Genomic DNA, 25,488 nt, shown 5'->3' with positions numbered 1-25,488 from the left:
TTCCCCTTGAGCTATACCCTGATTCAATTCCCTGTTTTGTTTTCTGCATAGCTGTTAACACTACTGGGGTTTATCCTTTTTCTTTCTTTCTTTTAATTGTTTTTATGACCATTTTCCTTCATTAAAATTAATGGTAAAGTGAACAGGACTGCTGTCCAATGTGAATTCCCAGCACCTAAAACTACATTTGGCAAATAGTCAGTGCTCCATAAATATTGACTTAGTTTTGCTCTAAAGGAACAGAAGGAATAGAGTTTTTCTAATGGGCTCATTCTGTTTTGGCCAGGATTCTATCTCCTTACAACCTCCAGTGACCTGCTTCCTGATATACATCTAGTAAAGAAGGACTCTGTTGGGGTGACTGTCTTCAAGGCAGAGGAAATAAGGATCCAGACCTTCAGAATCACCCCTGCTCAGCCTTACAGAGCTCATGCAGGCTTATGTAAATGTATGCAAATCACATGCAAATAACCCCCTAGTCCCTGTGACTCCCTCCAGTATCTGGAAGAGACCCTTGGGATAACCATGCTGGAGACAGGAGCCTACACTGTCAGGAAGATGGACAAAATGGTCCCCATTTTAAGTTCCCAGGCAGTCTGTGTACATCCTCGGGCCTTGCATATTCAGAGATTTTGATCAAGGCCATTAAGCCGAACAATGAGGCTTACAACAAAAGAGAACAGCTGATAAAGTCCACTGCTCCCAGCCTCTCAGGGCCGCCCATACAATGAGGCGATGGAGCAGAGACCAGACACAGGAGCTGTGTAAAGAGACCCCTCTGTGGCTGGGTCTCAGGCGGCTGCACCCAAATCAGCACTCCCCTCCTCAATCAAATTTAGCTTCTCAAAGATCATCTGCCAGCCTGCTGTAGAAAAACACTGCACAAGCTTGCTGGTGTTAACTACGGCTGTATTAGATGTTAAAAGGCAAGTCTGAATGTGCACACAAAAATTCGGCACATGTCTTCTCTAGGGCTTTGCTGGCTTGGATATCAAAGAAACACATTCGAGAAAGTACCCTTAAATACACCACAGGGGTTTCAAGAACTGCGTGCCAATGCTTTCTAAAAACATCTACTGAGGATGCCAGGGACCTGGTAGCTGAAATGGGCATAAGCCAACACCCAAAATGAAAAGTTAGTTGCACGATGTATTTGGTTCACCCACTATGTTTTTTTGCAACATATATTCATGGCCAACATTCAGATGTCATTACAATACAGGATCTCCGGTTTTCTTGAAAGTTCAGTAAAAATAGCCAACTTTAGATTACGAATCCCACAGAGACCAATCGGCTGTGGACCACTCCATTTAACCGCCAGTTAGCTGCAGACACCCCTGCTCCCTATTGTATGCCTGGCTTAGAGGCCAAATGCCAGCAATCTTTTGTTATCCTGTCCTGCTTTTTCTTCTGGTAGAGAAATATTTTGCTTTTCCTTGTATGAAAATGAAAATAGTTTAAGAAGAATGTGAGTCTTTCAGACCCTCTCTGTTTGCTTGTCGATTTTACCTGCCTAGCCTCTGCTGGCATCTGAATATTTGATTCTGAAATTATATGTCTATCAGGGAATTCAACTTACTAGCAAAAAAGAAACAAGATGACTACTTGTTACTGAGATTATTGTGTAGTTAAATTTTTAGGGCATTTTGTACGCCTGGTCCTGTGTCGAGTACTCAACTCTGTAAGAAGCACAAATACCCTAGAGAGTAGGTCCCATTATAACTCAGTCTCCACTTAAGAACACTGGCGTGTGGAGGGTTTAAACCACTTGCCTGTAATTCAACAGCCAGTGAAAGGCAGAGCTGTTACAAACTCTACTTCTCTCTCTATAGTCTTGGAGTTTTTGGTCCAACTGTTATCCTTCCTAAGCTATCGGAGAAAAAAAAAGATCCACATCCAACATCCGCTTCTCCGACATCCAGGGAATCCCTGACCATCTGGTTCTCAACTTGTTTTGCACAACAAACATTTGATCTGCAGTGAGAACAATGAGCCCCGGTTCTGGTCTGAGGACTGCTGTCCTCAGGAGGATTCAGCAATACTGAAGGAGCCCAGCTCCCTCTTTGGGAAGCTCTCTGATGGATAGTGTTTGCAGACCCCTGGTTGTCACTCTACAGTCTTCTCTTATGTCCAAGTTCGAATGTCCTAGGAAATATAATGTCATGATGATGGTATAGCAGAACCTGCTTGTGCTTAGGGTCTGGCCTTACTCGTCACTGGAAATTTGGTGGCTGGTTAAGCTCTTGTTGGACATGTGACTGAAGGAATGCATGAATGTGATGGTGGCACCGACAGTGACATTTCACCATGTGAAGATGACCTCAAAATGTGATGACTCTGGGAAGGTGTATTTGCTGATGGGTAAGTTGGTAACTATAACTTTTCTCATTTTGATGTGACTTCATGGGTCCTGACTTATCTTCTCTTCCCCACCCCCAGCTTTATTGAGGTATAAGTGACAACTAAAATTTGTATATTTAAGGTGTACAACTTGTTGATTTGATATTACATATACACTGCAAGATACTACCACAATCAAGCTAATTTACATATCCGTCATCTCACACAGTAACTTCCTTTCCTTTCTTTTCCTCTCTCTCCCTTCCTTCCTTCCTTTTTCTCTGCCTTCTTCTCTTTCTTTCTTTCTTTGATGATAATATCTCCTCTTAACACAGTCACTCTTGTCAAAGATCTGAGAGGGCACCATATCTTTTGTTGTATTGCAATTTATTGGAAAGGTTATTTGTAGTGATGATACTCACAAATTAAGGACTGGAAAAGCCTTGAGAACTGCTTTTCTTTGAATACCAAAAGTCTCCACAATGGCTTCTACAGAATCCAGCTGTTTTATGTAGTTGGCATTTGTATTTGTTTCTTAAGCCAGTTCTGCTGTGACTGTCCATCCACCCCTTGGGTCTCATACTCAGTCCATGTCACAGGATAAGCCCCTAAGTGCCCCCTTTCAGGTACATGGATGAGGAACCCACACGACTTATTCCCTGAAACTCAGAATGCATGGCTACCTGGAATGGGACGTGGGATATCTATGCCACATAAACAGGCATTTGGGGCTGAAAATTTAGTAATCCTTTTGTTATTGTGGTTGGTTGCCATTGTGTGCAGGTCTGTAAGATGATGGAGCGGAAGCGATGTTCTTGCATTCACACAAGCATGGCCAACAAGGTTTGTTACTCCAGAATAAAAGGGAAAGACTTCACTAAAGACTTCATCTCTTCCAGCCTCGGGTTTTGCCTCTTTAAAATAGGGATAAGTATGTCCTCTTTGTAGGACTTCATGTGGGCCCAGTGCATTTAAAATGTTTAGCATGATGCCACACGGTCAGTGTTCCAGAAGTGTTGGCTATTAATGGATGGGCTTTGAATTCTGTCCCCAAATTCTGCTGGGCTAGTATTCAACCTCTGGGTAGGACATTGATCAATAACTCCTTCTTTAAAATAAACATGCATCCATATGGCTTAAGGAATCATATTTGGCTTCCCTTGCTTCATCTTCTCACACCAACAGCACGCCTGAGCACCTATGCCCGTGCATGATAGCTCTCACGAGGGCACGCACGTGCACACACACCCACACAGCTGCTACTTCATAATTAAAGGAAATGCCCCCTAGTCGGGTTGATGTCATCACATATTAACTCTGGCTAGTTGCAGAGCTATTGTTTTTACTCAGGTAGAAAGGCTTCATGACACAGAAATCACTTTGTTTCATTTCAGCAATGGGCATTCAAACCCTGTTGTGGAAAATTTCTATACTGTGTAAGGCCACGACTCGGGTTGTTGGAGCTAGAAAAATGGGTCAACAGAATAAATAATTCTTCTGATCTTTCAAGGTGAGCCCTGTTACATTGAGGGTATATCTCTGTTTAATGGTGCCCCCTTTACAAATAAGAAGAGACTGACTTAGCCAAATGGGTAGTCGCTGGCGCAAGAAAAAAGAAAAAGAAAAACAAAACTACTAAATGCTAATATTACTGTTCAGAACAACACCACAAAATTTAAATGTCAATCGGTATGGGAGGAAGGTAAGATGAAACCCATATATTGGGACGCCTGGGTGGCTTGGTCAGTGAAGTGTCTACCTTCACCTCAGGTTATGATCCCAGGTCCTGGGATCGAGTCCCACATCGGGCTCCCTGCTCAGTGGGGACCCTGCTTCTCCCTCTGCCTGCCACTCCCCCTGCTTGTGCTCACTCTCTCACTCACTCTGTCTCTTAAATAAATAAAATCTTAAAAAAAAAAAAAAAAACAGAATAAACCCATATACCCATTTCATAGAATGTTATGTAACCACTGAAAAGAATGAATTTAGTCTGTATGTATTAACACTGAAAGAACTCCATATTGATATATAAGCCAATTAAAAATGATGTGCACACCATGACATCATTTATATAAAAAGCATGTACATGATACTGTGAATACTACAAATACTTACTTATTACATATATATGCATAAAAATGCAAAGTTAAAGTAGACAATAATCTATAATGGTGGTGTCCTCTGAGGGGGAGGCTAGGACACCAAGCTGGCAGGGGCATTATTCAAAATATATTTAACCTTTTCTTTAATGTTTCTTTCTTTTTTCTTTCTTTCTTTCTTTCTTTTTTTTTTTAAAAGATTTCATTTATTTATTTGACAGAGAGAGAGGCAGCAAGAGAGGGAACACAAGCAGGGGGAGTAGGAGAGGGAGAAGCAGGCTTCCCGCTGAGCAGGGAGCCCGATGTGGGGGCTCAATCCCAGGACCCTGGGATCATGACCTGAGCTGAAGGCAGACACTTAATGACTGAAGCACCCAGGGGCCCCTCTTTCTTTTATTTTGAATGAGTCTGTATTTCCATGTTTCACATGTAATTAAATATTAAAAATGGAAAATTTCATACATTTTCCTTTATTACAGTAATATATTATTTTTGAAAACCTACAAAACAAAGGAAAAACATCTTCCAGTCCTACAGTTCAACTGAACCATTAGCATTTTGAAGCAATGCCTTCCATAATTTAGTTGAAATCACACCATACTTCTTCATCTTAAAATTTTTCATTCATTAGGGGGCCCTGCAGAGTCCTCATCTCGCTCATTTTAATGGGTATACTATTTCACTTAGTGTATACACTTTAACCTACTGCATTACATTCTTCCTGGCTTTTTGGTACAATTAAGTATGTGATTAGCATATTGGCAGCTCCCCCCGAACCTCATATATCTTAAGAGAGATGCATTCTGAGAAGGATTAAAGAATCAAAAAGGTAGAACACTTTCAACGCTTGTTGTACACGTGAATTCTTTCCATGGGGAGTTTTGAGACAGCTTCGTGGTTCGGAAGAGCAGAGGTGATTGTCCTGAAGGGGTGTGTGGGATGCGGCCACGTCCTCGTCTGGCTCAAAAAGGCACTGCGCAACCCAGAGACAAGCAAATACTGCACTCATCCTATGGAGCTCCTCAGGAGGCATCCTCCAAGCCACTTCAAAATCCTCCCAGCTCCAGAGAAGACTCAAGGTCAGAACCAAATTCTGCAATCCCTGTTCCAGAAATGACTAGAGATCCACGAGGAGGTTGTCGTGGGAAAAAAGGAAACAAACGAAACCTCCATCCTCCCTTGACTTACTAGAATAACAGCAAAGTAAATGACCCAGGCGATCCCTGAATACTTACTGTACCTCACCCCAAATGGGGGTTATTCTAGAGAGATTTTGGAGGAAGGGCATGCACACTTTCAACCTCTGGTAGGTTGAAAACTAAATTCACCTCTGTTGTGAAAATTATCTTTTAAAAAATTATTATTGAAGTCTAGTTGGCATACAGTGTTATACTAGTTTCAGGTGTAGAACATGGTGACGACAATTCTGCCCGTTACTCGGGGCTTACCACGATAAGTGTAGTCACTGAAAAAGAGCGTGTTGATTCAGGTGGCTCACTGTAGCAGGTCAGCAGTGAGGACACAGGTAGCCACACTAAGGCTAACAGGTTGAAACATATTCGCTGGTTAAATTACTTAATAGATTCCGAGCTAGGGATGACTTATAAAAGGCAGATCTCTACTTACCATTTGTATAAGGGTTCACAGTCTTTTTATTTGTCATTACGCGTGCTGTGGCATTATTTACCTATGCACATAGAAAACTCAAATGAGCACATCCTCCAGGGCCAGCCCACAGTTCAGTTAGTTGCATGCATTATGACTGTGATTACTTATTAAAAAAAAAAAAAAACTAAAATGCATTTTAATTTATAAAAGGCAGTAGGTGCATAACAAAATCATACATTTTTATAATTACATTTACTTCATAACCATTTTAACTTACAAATCATTTCAATAAAGCAATGTCATATCATTTAAAAGTTTAATAAGGAGACAGTAAAAGCAAATTAAAAGGAACTGCATAATTGAAGATTTAAAAGCATGCGTGTACTCCATGGTAACACAGAAACAATAAATATTTTAAAACACAAAATAAAATTCATATGAAGGAACATGCAGTGGAGTAGAAGAGGGGAGAGACAAGGTACAAGGGAACATAAATGTCAAAAAAAAAAAGGGACAAACAAGATTTAGCCGTGTGCAACACTTTAGGAGGGAAGGACCATCGGGAGAGCAACATCTAGCATTCAACACTTGGAACAAGAGCCTTTGACATCGCAAGAATTAACAAGATCATTCAAGCTTTAAAGTCACAGCTAACAAAGGATAAAAGAGAGGGTGCATTGTTTAACACAATATGGAGTTAACAATCTGAGTAAGATGTGCACTGTCATATCTCAATCCAGTCAGTGCCTCCCAGGCTCGCTTAGAACGTACACTCAATTACAGGCGTACCGGTACCCAAAAAAATAGAGCATCAAGAAAACTTAATACGACAAGTCAAAAAAATCCACGTGGTATATATATGTATATAGATAATCAGCACTAAATACGTGAAGCGGCAGATGGACTTCACCACTTACCATTCACCACCATCGCCAGCATGGGTTTGTATACAGTTACCATGGTTACTGAGAGTTTGGTGAGGGGCCTAAGCGTTATCGTCGAGGGGGGGAAAATGAAAGGCAAAATATGCAACATCTTACTCCAAAGACTAAAGCATTTTTAACTGGTTTTTTTTTTTTTTTAAAGTTTTAACAAATATAACCCTGTGGCCATGTTGAGGGAGATCCAGTGGTAGAAAGAGTAGATTCGGAGTATCGAAATTTTAGCATTTATTTTTATTTATTTATTTATTTATTTATTTATTTATTTATTTATTTTTCAGTGAAGAGGGGCCAGATATTGAACAGGAAATCCTGTTTGGTTAGTCACTTTATTATCAAAAGAATGCAAAGATTCAAACTGGCTTCTTAAACAAAAAAATGAAAGGTTCAGTGACAAAGACCTCTCATTTAAAAAACAAAACAAAACAAAACAATTGTTCTTCCAAATTCTACTGCTTTCACCGTTTGACTCAATTTGGACACCACTGTGGATCCCTCGTCAACCCTGCAGTGGAAATAAAAAGAAAAGGAAAAAAAAAAGAAAAGAAACTGCTTTGTTTTTTGTTTTGTTTTGCATACTGTCTCCACTGTTTGGAACCTACTGCACCCATCAATTATAAAACACAGAAAATTAAAAAAAAAAAAAAAAAGAAGTTCAGAGTAACCCTTCTTATGTCTCACTTTTGCCATTCACCTTTCATCAGTAATAAGAACATAATAAAGTAAAATTTAAAAAAAAAGTAAGGCCAGTTTTCCTTTTTATATATAAATATTATGTATATATATAAACAATGAGAAGGGAGTAGGGTCACATACAAGACACAATGATGCATCTGGAACAACGAATGAGCGTGAAGCAGACATTTATAAAGAAGATGTAAAGGAAAATATTTTGAACATGCACCTCGATTTTACGGCCCTCTACCACGGTGCCGTGTAATTTCTCCCTCGCCCTGTCCGCATCGGCACTATTTTCGAAAGTTACGAAACCAAATCCCTGCATGCAGGAGGGAGAAGGGGAAAACAACATGCAGATTATTATTCCAGTCAACGACCACTGTGTAACGTTCTCTCGCTTTAATTTCTATTTCTTGTCCTGGCTTCAGTTCTGTAACATGCAAATTAGAGAAATTATAAGAATACGAAGATGTGCAATAAGTAAGCGACAAATGTGAACAAGATTTTTTTTCTGTCACCAGTTAGCTGTAACCCCTGAAGAATTCAAAGAATGATACCAAAAATACCTTTCTAAATGTCACTACAGAAGAAAATAAGTCTAACGGAAAGAAAATGAGATCAAAATAAATTTACAGTGTCTTCACAGAGAAGAAAATGAAATAACGAGGAAAAAAAAGGGAACCACTTTCTTGACATGCAAATTAAGAATAAAATAAAATAAAACGTGTGCACGAAATTCAACAATGAATGCCAAAATCTTCTAACATTGCCTACAGAGTCATGCCGTGTGGTCTTAAGAACATCTCTTCTTCATGCAATTTTAGGGTTATTCAAATTTGTCAATTTTACAGCCTTTACTTCTCAAAAATAAAAATTAGAAGCCTAAAAAAAAGGAAAGACCTTTTTTTATAATAAATCTTAAAGTCTTTGATCTAATAAACAAAATAATCACATGAAATGAATTGAAATAAACATCAATTGATTAATAATGCAAACAGTTCAAGTAACGCTTTTTTATATTAATATTTCCCCCTCCCCTCAAAAACATATACTCTTCTGAATTTGTCAACTTCCCAGGCTACTTCATTAACTGAAAAGGGAAATGTATGTACGTATTGTAACATTCTAAGATGTTATCTTGATATTCATTTGTCAAATCAACAGGTAGAAAATAAAGGAGCTTTGTTAAGAGAATGTTATTCACAATAACACTCTGGGCACTTCTCCTCTTACTGATAGATAACAAATAGACCCTTTACTTCGCCACTGGCATATTCTGTTTTAATAGTTCAGCCTCAAAAAACAACCCCACTAAACGTCACATTGTCAAAATCCACCTTTTTTTCTTCACTGACACTGTTCCTAAGAAGAGTACAGAAAATATGACACATTATTTTTAAAACCCCTAAAAATATTTGTACATCTTGTTCAGAAATATACACCAACCTTTTGAAACCATTCCAGTGTAAATTCACCCAGCTCGCTCTGGTGAAACAATGCAATGTGTTGGGACTCCGATTTGCAAGTGGGTAAACTTCAATAAAGGGACATGCTGGTTTTTAGCTTAGTTGGGACAGTTTGATACTCGGTCTCACTGATAAAATAGGCAGTAATTACAAATAACAAGTAGTCACAACCAACTAATGCTAACTCCCAACCTCTCACTTGGTTGCTGAAGTGATTTCCAAAGCTAGGGAAAGAAACTGCTTTGTTTTTTGTTTTGTTTTGCATACTGTCTGAGAGGTGTTAGCCCATGGTCTGCCTGAAGAGAGAACTTTCCAAAGTCAATATGGGTTCATCTATAGAGATCCCATCTGTGGATGGATTCAAGCTACATTAAATGATTATTCGACAGAATTCTACAGAGAAAAAATAAGCAGCTTTACTTTGGAGGACTGGACTGAAAAATCTTTTATAATATGTCCCACTCTGAGGATCTGTGATTTGATCAGTATAAGACTTTATACTCCAATATGCCTAGTCTCGTACATCACGGGTGGTACGCCCATGTGAAGTGACCAAATACACGAGGCTAACGGAGGAGTTTTGAAATAACAGCTCTTCAATGGACTGAAGACAGAATTTGAAGGGTTTGCTCTATTGATGGCGCTGACTCTTGGTCAGAGGGTCCCAAACTTGGTTGCACAGTGAAAGGAAGTGGGGGGCATAGCATATGAAACATTTAGATAGCCACATATCTACCCAATCAGAAGCCCAGAGTGGAGCCCAGAAATCTGTCTGCTGACAAAGCTACTGTGTGGCCCAGCAACTGCATTTTCATGGCCTCTAATATCACTAAGCACCATCAAAGGAAATTTCCAGGTCATTGTATGAGGTAGAATATTATGTTGCTGACTTCCAAGGAGCTACTTATGTAGTGGAGTGAGTTTCAGAGATGAGTATCTGTCTGAGTTGATGTTTGGATCTTAGGTGCAGGGGTACAGCCATTGTCCCCTCAAAACCAAACTGTCTAGCATGCGCAGAATGTCATATATCTAACAAATAGGGGAAAGAAGGATGCTAGCTGCATCAGGGGCAATTCTCTCACTAGGCAAGCAAAGAAAATCCACAGTCCGAGTCTTACAGATGGACGGCTTGGTGGCATCACTGCTGTCCCTGGGCAACAGTCATCAGCACCGCAGAGCTGTGAGGTACGGAGCCCAGTGAAAAGGAACATTTAACCTACCCGCCAAATGTCATCCCGAAGAATCACATCATCGTGATTCCTGTCTGACCCCAAGGCAAACCACGCTGGCCTAAAATCAGCACTATATGTGTCAGGGAGACACGAAGGTGGAGATAGAAATAGGTTTTGAAACCCATGTGAAGTTTATAAACTACAAAGCAAGTAGTTCACTACATTCCCAATTTCGCATTCTGTTTTGAAGTAAGATAATATACTTGGACTCTTTTATTCTTACTCTCATTTTCTGCTAAACTTCTCTCCCTCTCTCTTTCTTTTTTTTTTTGAGGGCCTCAGTATTTCTTATTTTCAGCTGCTGAGATGACTAGTTGAGATTCTAGAAAGTTGGGTTCAGAAGTGCTTGTTCCAGACACAGTCCCCAAATACCAAAAGGACTGTCCTACCTCTTCCGTTGGACAGTCACACCTCCTCCCAAGACAAGAAGGGACAAGAAGACGGCCAGAATTCTCATTCGGAGAGTGACACCAGTTACCTGACCGTTTTCAAACACCCTCTTGGCCAAGTGCAGGTGCTGGGCAACTCTTTGAAACCAGTGCTGAGGCTACTTCCTTTATCCTGCCTCAAGGTCAGAATTCTATCTCAAGGAAATCACAACTTGGAGTTCTTAAAAACATTCTGAATATTTTTATCTCAGCCTTAAGGAGGGGAACGGAAGAAGTACATTCTGGACTTGGCCTGAGAACACAGGAGCTGGGTGCAGTGCCGGATATGAAACCCTTAACGTTCTAGAGCACTTGGGGCTCGCAGAGCACAGAGCAGGTGTTCTTTGCTTCAGGAGAAGCACTGCTCCCAGGGCTCACCTCCGTAGAGGGGTGGGGCCAAGAGAAGGCGCGAGGTTGCTGGAGAAAAGACCCGGTGAGGTGACAGTGATACATGCCGCCCCACCTGGGAAAGCACACTAATGGGGATCCCGAGATGGACCGTCTGGCCAGTGTGACTTGCTTATTTTAAATTCTTTCGTGAATCGTTATTCTGATCTTTTCCCATATCCCAGTCATTTTTCTGTTTTGGTTTCATCGTGTGTTTAGGTGATAGCTTCCTTTTTTGTATTAACGCACCTGTAACATTTTATAACTTAAATAAAGACCCTAAAGCACCCAGGAAAGAGAAGTACGCTGGCTTTTCATCCTCTATGAAAATCCTCTAGTTGCTGATGCAGAGAACTACCTGTAAGAGGGGAGCTGTGGATACGAGTCTACAGATTCATTTTTCTGTGGGACTCAGGGCTTCACGTCTCACCTCTTCCCATTCCCCTTTGCATGTGCAGCTCCCTCTCCCTAGAAGACCCCCTTCCCTCCTTCCCTTCCCTGGGAAATTCCTACTCATGAGAATGTTCACTCCTAGCTTCAATGCCCCTTCCTCCCAGAAGCCTTCTCACCCCTAACAGTATCGGTCCACATGCTTGGCTTCTCAGCAGCCCCTCCCCCTGCCACAGAGCACAGCACGCACCACTGAAGCTGTTGGTCTTAGTGGTCTGTCTCCCCCACCACTCAGGAAAGTCTATGAGGACCACCTTGGTCTCTCTCACCACGGATTCACCCATCTTCTTGTACCTGGGATGGAACCAGTCCTCACAGATAACCTACTGAATCAAAGATCAGGCTGTATATTTCCTGGGTATATTGAGAAGTAACTCTCTCTGGCTGTATCCCCCACATACATCATTCCAGCGTTCAAGAGAACGGTTTTAAATCTCCTAAAAGGAAAAATGAATGATAGGATCTCTCACTCCTAAATGCTATCGAATTCTCATTTTCAAAGTCTGGTGGATCTTTTTAAAATGTGGCTTCCCTGTGTACTTGCCATCCATGTACTCATGAGCATTTATGCCATACGTTCTCAGGATAACATAGATAGAACCTGTGTCTGAATAGGGTATACGCACACGCAGGCACGCACACGCACACGCAGGCACGCACGCACACACACACACACACCGAACACCCAGAACGCACAGCCATACTCACTGAGCACTGTGTGACCTGCCTCGGGGACCGGCTCCAAAGAGAATGGCCAGAAGGTGAGCTCCTAGCTCTGAAGGGCCCACCCGCTTCCTGGCTGCTTCTCCTGTGCCAAATGATGAACACGAGGTCGTAACAGTGGTTCAAGTTTCTCAACGATTTAAATGGAAATGTCCCTTTAAATGAGGTCCTTTCCTGCGGAGGATAATGTCAAGTCTGAAAAATATCCCTGTGTGAGCTGCTGTCCCCATTTAGCAGTTCCCCAAAGGACTGTCTTGAGGACACTCCAGTCACACCGAAACAGTCAGCCCCCGGCACCTGCCAGACCACCTCTTTCGGAGGGAGCCTACCCACCCAGGCTATTCTGGATGCCTCCTAATCCAAAGTAAAAAGCAGGTTCACAAAGTCAGTCGCTGGATGCAGCAAACTTAAACGGTGTTCACTGCTAAAGCCCCAGAGACAGGCTAATCACGGCCCTGACGGAGGAAGGATTAAAAATAGTACCTCCATTGTACTTTCAAAATAGCAAACGATATTCTTCTAATGTCCCCTAACAGTTCTCAAAAGGAATTAAACAGCTTTTTCCAACTGGCAGAAGTTACAAGACAAAATATAAATTAAATATAAATTATTTTAAAACAGAAAACCTTTAAAAGCAGTAGTGCTACAGACTTGGGATTACAAAAATGTTGGCCAACATTCCGGGTCATCTTCTAGGATTTTGTCAAGAATGCATCAGGCCTGAGTGAAAAGGATTAGTTAGGCTGGGCACATTTTTTTCTTTTCTTTCTTTTATTTTTTTTAAGATTTTTTTTTTTAAAGTAATCTCTACACCCAACGTGGGGCTCGAGCTCACAACCCCAAGACCAAGAGTCGCAGGCTCTACTGACTGAGCCAGCCGGGCTCCCCGCGCACTTTTTTTTCTTAATGCACTTTGCGTTGCAGGTGTAGAAATAGCTCCTATAATGACTTTCATATAAGGGGCAGAAAGAGAATTAACTTAGGTTTCCCCATTCTAGAGGTCACGCCACTGATATAAGAATAACTAAAACATATGAAATTATGGGAGAAGAAAACCCCTGCAGTAGCAGAACCAGAATTGATTTTTTTTTTTCTCCCTCATCCAGCATATCGTAGCATCATTTTGGCCGTGGAGAAGAGAATACTGGAATTTCTTCCCTCGCATCAAGCCACATCACCCTATTCAGGAGGGAAAAGGTGCAGATTGCCCAGGAAATAATACACCCATTTGTTTGCTTCATGGGAAGGAGGTGGTTGCTGCGCCCAGGAGAGCTGGCATTTGGCCCCTTAGAGAAAACCAGCTCTTCTTGTAATCCTCCTGGATACTTACTTTTGTCCCAAATTGCCTACGTGAGGAAAGTTACGGGGCTCAATCCAGTATCTCTCTGTATTTGATAAGCAATTTGTCCCAATATCCACTTCCACAGTCTGGGGATACAAGAAGGGAGCTTAGAATTCCTGACAGCCTGGTGACTGGCGCTCTAGAAACCAGGCAGAGTTATTGAAAAGGGTCACTTTCTGGCCATTGAGGTCAACGTCTGAGTCCGCTGACAGGACCGTTCTCACTCAGTATCTGCTCTTAAGCTGAACGCACTGCTTTTCCTCAAGGAAGATTTTGACAGAGCCCTAGAGTTTTCTGTGCATGCAGGTGGGATGAGGACTCTTCAGCCACCACAAAACACCAGTGGGCAAAGGGGCATTTTTCATTTAGACAAAGTGTTGGCATTTGTCTAAAACAGGAAAACACAGCGTTTATAACTTTAAAGATGGGCCTGGAAAGTTTGTTAAAACACAGGTTGCTGGGCTCCCATTCTGAGCATCTGATTTAGTAGGTCTGGGCTGGACCCCGAGAATTTGCATTTCTGGTACGTTTCTGGGTGCTGCTGGTCCAGGGACCTCATTTGGGTGACCTCTGATAGAAAGGATGCTTTGAGAGAGTTGGACCTTTTCTTTCCCCAACATATGTCCATGCTGAAGGTGTTGGAGCCTTTCTATATAACCCTTGATTTTTACTAACATGCTTAGGTCTAGAAAAATCGACTTAAAAATTGGTCCCCCACAGAAAACAAAAACAAAAAACAAATTCAAAGCAATGGCAAATTGCAAAATGTGGAGTGGTAAATATATTAATGAATGAAATTATATTCAAAAGGTTGGTGTATATGAAATTTTCTCCCCTACAACCCAGGAAAATAACTGCACTTTATTAATACAGAATAATCACATATTTACCTGCGCATGAGACTATCAACTCACTTTTTAATATAAAGAACATAATTATCACTGAAAAACAAAAATGTAGCAACAACATTATTTTTTAAGCATGGGTAATTTTCCTCTGGAAACTTGATATATATATATATATATAGATATAGATAGATAGATAAATAGATAGATAGATAGGTATAAAACAGCAAGTTTAAATTACCCCCTTATACATTTAAACTGAACCCAATGTATTTCCCACCATTTTGGAAACTGGAGGAGGTCTCTAAAGGAATTCCCACTGAAGTGTATTTTCACAATGTGCTAATTAAAACAGTGCAGTTGTTTCCCATTATCCATAGCAAACGTTTAAAAATAAGCTAAGCAATCCTAAAGTAAATTAAATTGCTTACCTTTGAGCCTCGCTCATTAAAAATAATTTCAACATCTAAGATTTTACCAAATTGCTGCAAAGAAATAGAAATGTTTTATAAGCAAGAGAAATGGAGTAAATCATATTATCCACATTGGCAATTGTACCCCAAGTCAGAGTTTTTTTTTTTTTCTTTTAATATCAGGGATAGACATTTTATGTTATTTTATCCTTAGAGATGTGCTTGAACCAAGAGAAAGCACAACCACACATATGATTTCTACTTTACTGGATACCCCACCAAGTGAGACATCATAGTATGGGCCTGCGCAAAATCTGTTATCAGGTGGTTAGTTCTATTTTCCTTTCTTTATGTGTGCACAATTGCTTTCCCAGGCACTGAGCAGCAAAGATTAAAACTAGCTGATGTATAAACGGACCCTCCTAGGCTACTCCACTAGCCACTGGGAGAAGCACCCTTGATGAGATGGGATTTTGATGGCAAAATGTCCAAGCGGAATCTGGTGGTGAGGGTAAGGGTGTAAGCTACAGTAAGAGCCAGGCCATATTAAGAGAAGTCAAGTACAAACAGATAAAAGCAAGAGCCACCATGTGGACATCCATCATAATCAAGACACCAGCATAGCTGTGATTAGCCCTGAGGCTGAAATGTACTTCTCTCAAGATGATTCTCCATTTTGTTAAACAAACAAATAGATTTTAGACAATTAGCAGGAATAGGCTCTATAGAACATGAAAGCAACTCGACATATTCAAGCCCGGAAACATGGTTTCAGATTACAAATAGAGCAGCCAACTATATTACAGATGCCTAGTTAAATTTAAATTTCAAATTTTTCAGGATAATTACATCCCTTGCAATATTTAAGACATACTTAATAAAATATGTTATCTAAAATTCAAATTCAGCGATTGTCATTTTGTATTTTTTTTTAATTTGCGAAATCTCGTAGTCCTAGTGAGATATGCACATCAAGCAATTCGTGATCCACACTTTAAAAATAAGGGAACGTGGACCCTCAAACCAGAAGCATCTGATAGTCCAAGATTTTTTTCTCCTGACACTGGAGTCCTTTCCTTTCTCTTAGACTGCATGAAATGCAATGGGTATTTTTTGAGTGCACGGGTTGGAGAGGGTGTCATAAAAGCATATGACGTAGCCCAGGAAAACTATGATGGGGATTTTACCCTGATGCACAATGAGGGTAAGTGGTCATTTTAGTGATTAAAAAGTAAACAGAATCACATGAAGGAATACGTCCATTCTCCTTTTCCTTTACTTTGAGCTTTCGTATTATTCCATTTGCTTCTGCAGCCTGGATTTTTATTACATCCTTTATTGCCCGAGGAGATTCGTGTTCTGTTTCTCTCCCCCGGGTGGAAAGCACTAAGCAGTCTTCATGTAGCAGAGGCCAGAGTGGTTGGGAGGGGGGGGACAGAAAAGGAACAAATGCTTAGAACACAGAGAACCAGAGGGAGCTCCCCTGACCACTGGGCTTCAGTCACAGGATACGGGGAGGGAGGGACCCTGAGAATAAGTGTCAAGGGGGTCCTACTAAGATTCGAGAAAACAAATTATTTGAAACCTACAGAGGCTATTCTCTGGAACATACAAATAAATCTACCTACCTTGGAAAGACAGAAAAAAAGATAGGCACACTCCAGGTGAAGAGAAAGAGCTTAAAATCTTGAAACAGAAGTAGTTCTGACTCGGAGAAAAAGGAAACCCAAAGCTATGCCATGGAAACGTGTCCATCCCTCAGGATATGGACGTGGTCAGGGGACTGTGGATTCAATTTGTCTTGCTGAGCGGATGGACGTGCTTCTCTTCTTCCCGGAGAAGTAAAAGGATAAGAAGAAACGAAGAAGAGCTCAGCTGGGAGAGGAGAGGGGAGGACTACATCGCCAGCAGGTATGACGGAAATACCAAGAAACTTGCAGCTAACTCACCCTGCAATTTGTGGACACTCTAATTTCCTTTTGGTCAAGAGAATATTCTACAGAGCATTTTCAGTGCCCTGGATCTGGGCAGAGAAAGTCATTAAAAATAGAAGAAAACTTTCAGATTTGGGAAATGCAGGATTTGCCAGTGAAAGGTGAACTGAATTTCATAGTAACAACTCCTCCAGTTTGTAAAGTCCTCAGAAGCAGTGATTTTGATATGACCTCCTTAGACTATTCAGTCCACACCAATGCTGTCATATTTATTTCAGGCCTAAGAGCATGAAAGCACACCTATTTATGAACAGGGAAGCTTGAAAAGGACTCCCCCAAACCAGGAAGCCAATGCCATCTATGGAACATTCTCTAAGCAGTCAACACGAAAACACTCCCTTTAAAACAAGATGTGGTTGAGACAGAACCAACCAATCAAGAAGTAATCCTAGCATGTGTCATTCCCTAAATGAAACAATGACACCATATGCCCTGAAATGGTCTTAAATATTTGCCTCTCTGGCAGTTGCCATTGGGTGAGTGATTCTCAGAACCAGTGAAACGAGCAGTGAGAAGAACGCTGATAGGAGCCCCATTCCTAAGACAGTCGCGTACTATATTTATCGTATCAACAGTTTAATTGGGAAGTTTGGTGCTAATGATGTAAACACAGCTGGCACATGTTCAGTCTAAATAGACATGACTCGCAGACTTAACTCGCATTAGTTTGCTCAACACCCATGTGCAGCCGCGTTCGACAATGTCTCGGGATGCACGCAAGGTGTCTCAATAGCGGTATCGAGAATAAAATCCGGAAGCTTCTAGGCATCATGCACTGGGGTGAATACGTACCAGGCATTTCGAGACAGTCTCATCAAATAATATTTCTCTGAAAAACTGTGGAAGACGCTCAGTGGATACAGCATAAAACATGAAAGTAAAGGTTAGTTCAAAGAGCACACACAGAGGCGAAGAAAAGGCATCATCTCAGTTTTCTTAGGTTTGGTTTCATGTGTGGAATGCAGATATGGGAGGCGCCATGTCAGGTCCAAAAAAAAAGAAAGGCCGCACTTGTTATAACAGCACGGTGCATGGAATTTGGTATTAACGCCAAAGGTGCAGGCCTCTCTATGTTGTTACTAAAAAGGTGATCGTGAAAGCTTCTTTTGCATTGCTCTGGAAGTCATGTGGTCTGTTTTGGGATGACAATAATGAGTGACTTCAGTAGATCATATTCATGCCTAGAGGGTCTATATCCAAAGCAAGGCTGTGACGTCAACAAAGGTATTGTGCAAATTTGAATCCTACACTCACTGAGTAGCTACTTCTGAAAACAGTTCTATGATGCAATGTGTCGTGTCAGTGGTCTGCATATATCATAACCATCTCTCTCACCCAAAACCCAGATATGTGTAAATTTTAGGTGTTAGGTTAAAGAACCATTCTGTCCAAGAGCAAGCCATTATAATCAATTTGGGAAATCCACCCATTCCTTTCATGGGATCATCAAGAATTCAAACATAAAGGACGCACACCCTCATGAATGCTCCCTGAAATGAGGACAGAGCTCAAGAATGAAGTAGCCAGGCCAAAACCAACATTTCTCTCAGGGAAACATCGAGAACCAACGCCCCGATCTGTTCACTTGCAGCCCAACTGGTGTTGTAAAAAGACTCTGGCTCCACTGTGGCCACATAACTTCTTGACCAAGGAATGTTCCACCTTGGAAGGAAGGAAGGAAGGAAGGAAGGAAGGAAGGAAGGAAGGAGGGAGGGAGGGAAGGAGGGAGGGAGGGAGGGAGGGAAGGAAGGAAGGAAGGAAGGAAGGAATGAAGGAAGGAAGGAAGGAAGGGAGAAAATCTATGAATAGTTAGAAGATTTAATGCCAAACACTAGAACAAATGCTTCCAAAGGAGGAGGAAGTAAAGAATTTCAAGTATTGAAGAACATGGTAGAAGAAAGGTAGCCAAAATCTCAATGAACGGTCCCCCTGAAGCCACAAATTAAAAACAAAATGCGAGGCATCTGCAGTGACCATTAGGCCTGCAGAAATTGCAAACTTCACAGCTGAATTTTTAATGGTTGCAAAAGTTGCTATGAACATGGTTAGGTTTTAGGCTGCTGGAGAAAGGAGCTTCCTTTTTTGTCTTGCTTTGGTTTGGGTTTCAAATCCCCATGGTCGCATTTAACAAAAGAGACAAAGGAGAAAATCACAGAAATCTTTGAGAGGGTTTTGCTCTATAATCACCCCCATTCTAGCCCCAACCAAAGTGAAGGGGCAAAAGCAAAATACAGCAATAAAAGGAGAGAAGAGATCTCGTGCCCAGATGACTTGGAAAAGACGGAACTGGAACCAAAATGTCTTTTCTTACAGTTAAGTATGACCAGTAAGAAGAAACCACACTTAATTCGCTCAACTGGAGTGTGGGGAGCCAATCAGAATGTTTACAGATGCCTTTCAATGTGATTCATGCCACTAAATGAATCATATAACCAGAATGGGATTGCCACCACCAATGCTTGGCTGGGAAGGACAGATTTTTAGTATTTAAATTCCATTTCTTCAGAAGAGTAGTTGTAAACCAAGGCCTCAGCATTAGTACAAAAAATCCAGGAATCTGTATGTGCCCCCAAATTTTTATAGCAGAAACTCATTAAAAAATTCTTGCATATTTTAAAAATGAACACAGATGCTGTTTGTGAGGAACGAAATTAATTTCAATATTTCTGAATGTATGCCACATTTTCTTAATTGATACTAAGCGTATCTATCATCTTGTCAAGCTGATGCCTTGTCAGTTACTTGGAAATCTTGACTTTTACAAAAACTGGCTCTGAAACCAGTGGATTTGGATCATGGTTTCACAACTGGGTAGGACGTTCAATCTTTGGCAAGATCTTGCTCTGCACTGCTTGCCCTCGCCCGGTAAGAACAGAGAGGCTCAGATATCCATGCAAGCAGGATACCATCTTTGGGAGTTCCAGCTGTGGATTATTTCTAGTACCTCTCTGACTTGGCCGGGTAGTCCTCCGGTGACTTTCAAGAGAACCGAGAAGACCAGGGAGGGAAGAGCACCCTCGGGATTGGGAGCTGGGGTGGGCTGCGGTGCAGTGAGTGACACCGTAAAAGAGCACCAGGAGGGTCATTAAGAGGGCCACATTCAAAGCCAACCTCCCAGTGACACCTGACGAGTAAAGATGGACTGCGGAGCAAGACTTTCTAACCTGACGTGGCAAAAGGAATCTAATTCCTCTGGCTGCCCATCATTCAAACCCGGTCTCACTGCTTTATACACACTTAACCTCCACTTTCACTTTGAATGCTCTGCACTTTTCAAAGTCATCTTTGACCTGAGAGTGCCCGAGGGTATCTCTACTCTGCAAGAGTTAGAGGGCTCAACTCAAGGTTATTACCAAACGAGAGAGATAAAAGTGCAGAAGCTGACCTTTTCCTCCGAAATGTCAGGATTCAAGTCTGGGTATCTGAATATTAGGACGCTAGTTCTTCCTTTGTGTCAGATGCAGACTTGATAAACATCATGCATGGTAAAGAAATAGGAGGTGCACGCAACAGAACCCCACAATCGCAGAGTCATGAACCAGGGCTCCCCTTTGCATTGGGGGAATGAGGTCTACTTGGCCCAGGATTCGGCATTAAAGTTGGGCCCCTTCTTATTTCTTCTGTAATATTTGCATCCATCCATAAAGTCTTAGAGGAACAATCTCCAGGCGGCCAACCTTTACTCTAAGTCAAATGCTAAGGATGGAGGTCTGTTCATGGAATCCACAGACACCTCCCATCAGTGCTGGGATGGATGTCATGGACAGATACGCTGACTACATTTGCAAAAAACAAAACAAAACAAAACCCGCTAAGGATATCTAAGACCTGTCAGAGTTTTGTCCTTCAGAGCCCGAGACATGCCTAACTCATTCCTTCTCAAGGTGGACAGTACAAGATTTCATCCAGAAAAAGAATCCGAGTCATCATGTCCCATGAGGAAGCAACCCTATCATCTATTGTCTCTGGATTGATGGTGGTTTCTGCCCTGCTGTGCGTTGCAATCATGGTAGCTGGGCAAGGCTGTCATCTGTGGCAGAGAACGTCACAATGAGAGCCTGTGAATCCTCATCACTGGTTGAGGGAGAGTGTATACTGCACCATGCAAGTCAGACTTAGAGTCTAGCTTTCTTTGTTTTGCTTTTCAATGAAGCTTTAAGCAGAAGTCATTATTCTCTAAAGCTGCCTCTGAAATCTAAATGCACAGTGCCTGGGAAAGAGTGAGGTATGCAGGAATAGGTCATGATAACTTTGACAACTATGAAAGAAAGAAGAACCCAAAGGACACAAAACATTTATTTTGTCCATGACACGGGGTCCTGGGCCACTTGATCTGGGATCATCAGCAGGTTTCTCTCAATGCTATTTTATCCGAGAGCTCATTTTCCATTCAATTTTCCAGTTACTAATTAGGATAAGACCATTTGCAAAGCGGGACCATGGTGAACTTCTACAAAGACATTTATACTAAAATCATAAAGAGATTCTGGCCACAATACACCCACAGACTAGGGTCTAACATGCCTTTCTTTACCCCCATGTAAACATCTCACCTTCATGTTATAAATACCAAGAACTTACATGAGGAGGAGAGGGCTCTGGGGACCCCAGTGCAGACACTGCAGAGGAGAAACGCGCTACTTACGCCAAACATTTGTCGGAGGTCCGGATCCCGGAACCTGAAGGGGATGTTGGAGACGTGCAGCCGCTTGGGCTGGGACTTGTTTTCTGTGTTTTCAGAAGGTTGTGTCTGGGGCTGGCCATCCGTTGGTGCCGCGTCATCTGTCTGCTAAAAGGACAAGAGTAAAGAGGCTCTGAGTGGACCTGTATGCTCTTTCCAATGTGCTTTAGCTTCCTGTACATGGTAGGAAAATGCTGGAACAAAAGAACAAGGACAAGGAAGGAGCTGCTGGGCCATTCATTCATTCATCCATTCAGCAAGTATTTATTGAACATTCTCTCAGAGCCCAAGGTGGATCTGGGATTCAGCAGTGAGCAAAGCAGACAAAACCCTGCCCCCACGGAGAGTAGTTCTTCTAGGGAGGGTGTGAGTGGAGGAAGCAATAAGCTTATTAATGAATAAATATGGAGCTGGTAGAAAGAGAGCACCATGGAGAAAAACAAAGCAAGGGGAGGGGTAGTGGGTGTGGAGGTGTTGGGGGAGTTTCAGCAGCCAATCAAATGTGTCCAACCTCTTAAGATATGTCTGCATAATTGTTGGGACTGTCCAGGTAAAACAGTAGCAAATGTAATAAAGCATTTATTTACAGAAGGCTGTTTGGTGTTTTGCACCCCAGGTAACCATCTGATTGACTTAATTTTTTTTTTAAAGGTTTTACCTTCTTGTTTCTTGGTTGTGTGGGCCTGTGCTGTCCATGACAGCTGACCCCATGTGGCTATTTAAATTTGCACGAATTAAAATTAAGTAAAATGTAAAATCCAGCTTTTCCTTCGTACTAGCCACATTTCAAGTACTCAGTAGCCACTTGTGGCTAGTGGTTTCCATGTCTGACAGCATGGATCTAGAACAACTCGAGAACATTTTATGGGTTATATTGGTGTCAATAAGGTTATGCTATCAGCATAACTCATTAGTCTGCCTCCCGCTCCTGCTAAAATAAAAGCCTGGACAACATGATATAACCGGCACATATACAGGCAGGAACCAGGAAAAAAGTCATAGTAACATTTGGTGTCATAGCCATTCCCATACTCTTGGTTATAGAGATGCTTCTAGATACTTTCTCTGCAATTAGCATCTATTGCCTCTGGGTGGCAGGTGATGCCATCCACGTCAGTTACTTGCTTCTCCAAAACTGTAATGGAAAACCTATGTGGAAGACCTTCCAATTTATGAGGGAGAAATTGGCCTCACCCACTTTTAAACAATTTAGAAGCATATACCTGGGACACAACTATCAATGCAATCAGGCAGGTGTAAGATAATAAAGATACAGAGGACACAACTTCACAAAGTAAAAAATATATATAAATTATATGTTTTTTATATATAAAAATGTTTTTACATATGCCTATAAATACAAATGCTTTATGTAAATATGGTTTATATATTATATATACCACCATAACATGGGCATTATTAGTGACTTTCTCGCCAATCCTTGTATTTATTGACAGACTTCATTTGCATTCTCCTTCCTAATACCCTCTGAATTGCATTTTGAAGCTAAGACTTCCCAGAAGCTGGCAGACTACTCTTTCAAGCCAGTTTGGTATCCAAAACCCCATCCAATGATCCGCAGGTTTGAAGTGCTATGTCATGACAACGCCAACATTGCACTTGGTCATTTTGTCTGTGCTGTTGGAGTGGAATCAGGAGGAGGGTGGTGACGGTCTTCTAACATGGAAAACGAGTAATAACAGTAATAGTGCACACCTTCTAAGGTTCTGTGAAGACTGAATGCAGTAATACAGGCCAGCTCGGTAGAGTTCTTGGCACATGAACTCAATAAATGGAAGGCAATTTTTTAGAGTGATGGTGACTTTTTCTTAAAATGTCAAGAACAAGGAGGGAAAAAGCCTCTCTCAGGAAACATACAAAGGAAAAGTTCTCATTTGCTTGTTAAGCACGTTTTTACTGAGCAACTACTATATATCGGACACATAAGTTAGTCCTCCCAACACACGCCGTACCCAGTTCCATGCAAGAGAAAGAAGGGAAGAGAGAGTTGTGAGGCTGGGGTCAGAGTGACTCACAGAGGGCTGAGGAAACATAAATCAGGGACACGCTGCACAGCTGGATGTTCTGGGAGGCCTGCCAATTCTGGCGGTTACATTTTCAGGGGAGACGTCTAACAGAAGAGACGAAGGGGGCTGATGCTATACCAGCAGAGGGCAAAGCACAGGCAAAGACGCAGAGGTGAAATCCGGTTCTGGATTCAGGGGAGTACATGGACCCCTTAGTGTCACGGTCGGTGGGCACACATGAAGGAAGGACAGACAGAACAGCACAGTGCAGGGGGAGGTGGGGGGGTTGCATCAGAAAGGGCCCTGTGTGCACAGCAAGACCATATTTCATGATAAACACTAAGAGGAGCCACTTATGGATCATCGGGGGGTGCGGTGTGACCAGCATGTGACATCGGGGCTGAGCCATGGCCGACAAATGGTAAACACAGGCCAGATGGCTGGTTGAATCACTGACTGAACAGGTGAAGGGATTCCAAGTGTATCAATAAGGTAACGAACGAAGGATGAAGGAATGGTCCACTTTGTGTCTTTAAGTGATAGTCGAATACAATATTGTATATAACAGCCAGGCCCAAACAGAGCAGGGAGCTGTGTTTTTTCTGTTGGTAACATGACGTTTGGTTATACAACCAAGACCCGGAGATGTCCTTGAATCACGCGATTGGGGTCTTAGTGCTGTGACCTAAGACTCTAGGTTTGCAGACACAGCAGCTGAGACCCCAGGTTACAGTCCATTTCTTCCCTCCGGTTAGCAGCTGCTGTTCAAACGCAAATTAAAACAAGCTCCTTCACATCCCAAAAAAGAAACTTAGATTTGGATTTGTACATAACTGCTGGATGTTTCAGCTTAATAAACCTAATTAGGAATTACAGAGATTATGATTAAACATATTAAATGATTAATAGCATTATGCCGCTCATGTGAAAATTAAAATTAATCATCTTTAGTCAAACAGGACTTTGGAGAAATCTCTGTGTTGTTTCCTTTGATAAAAACATACAACGCTCAATTAATCATTTTGTAGCACGGGCATGTGTACAAAAGCTCATAAATTGTTATGTCAGAATACCTGTGTATTAAAAGTAATTTTTAAAGATAACATGTAAAATGGAAAACAAACCGAAAGTGTTTCTGACATCGTGAGTGAATGGAGAGGAAAGGGAAGAGGAGAACATCAGGACCCAGAGGCTGACTCCAGAGTCTGGGGCAAGGCAGGGGTTAGACCTTCCAGAATGGTCCTCTCTGACTCTTATATTGGTATATCAGGGTGAGAATTTTCCCCTTCCCTTTTTCTGGAAACTGTCAGGGAAAATATATTCAGGACAAGCCTGAGTTTTAGGTCCCTATATTAGTCTGCTAAGAAATGACAACAAACATGGTGGCTAAAAGCAACGGAAATGGACTCCTTCATGGTTGTGGGGACAGACGTCTATGGTGAAGGTGCTGTCAGGACCACACTCCTTCCGGAGGCTCTAGGGGAGAGCCCACCTTTGTCTCTTGCAGCTTCTGATGACCTCCTGGCTTGAAGCTGCACTTCCCCAATCTCTGTTTCCACGGTCATATGGACCGTGCATTTCCACGGTCTTCCCTCTGTATGTCTGGGGCTCACATCTCCTTCTGCCTTTTTCTTCTTAAAAGGACATTGGTCGTTGGATTTAAAGCTCACCCTAGATCCTGTCTTGGGATCCTTAACTTCTTTACATCTGCAAGGACGCTTTGTCTGAATAAGGTCATATTCATGGGTTTTCAAAGGATGGGATGTGAACACACATCTTGAAGGCCACATTCAACCCATTACAGTTTTCTTCTGAACAAGCAGACAAACCAGAA

The 25,488-nt window shown here is 41.7% G+C and overlaps 1 protein-coding gene across 8 annotated transcripts in view; it reads right to left on the bottom strand.

Moving 5' to 3' along the window:
* Positions 1–25,488, bottom strand: part of LOC113270822 (RNA binding protein fox-1 homolog 1) — a 330,982-nt gene that overhangs the window by 104,024 nt on the left and 201,470 nt on the right. For all 8 annotated transcript variants that reach the window (XM_057314809.1, XM_044391589.3, XM_044391594.3 and 5 more), the window contains exons 3-6: positions 21,592–21,735; positions 14,971–15,024; positions 7,893–7,985; positions 6,066–6,126 (exon numbers count right to left, since the gene is read on the bottom strand). In XM_057314809.1, coding sequence (XP_057170792.1) covers positions 6,066–6,126; positions 7,893–7,985; positions 14,971–15,024; positions 21,592–21,735 — 352 coding nt within the window. The remainder of the gene's footprint in view (positions 1–6,065; positions 6,127–7,892; positions 7,986–14,970; positions 15,025–21,591; positions 21,736–25,488) is intronic.

The sequence above is a fragment of the Ursus arctos genome, unplaced genomic scaffold (assembly GCF_023065955.2).
Source record: "Ursus arctos isolate Adak ecotype North America unplaced genomic scaffold, UrsArc2.0 scaffold_2, whole genome shotgun sequence".
Lineage (NCBI taxonomy): Eukaryota > Metazoa > Chordata > Mammalia > Carnivora > Ursidae > Ursus > Ursus arctos.
This window is presented reverse-complemented; position numbering and strand designations above follow the sequence as displayed.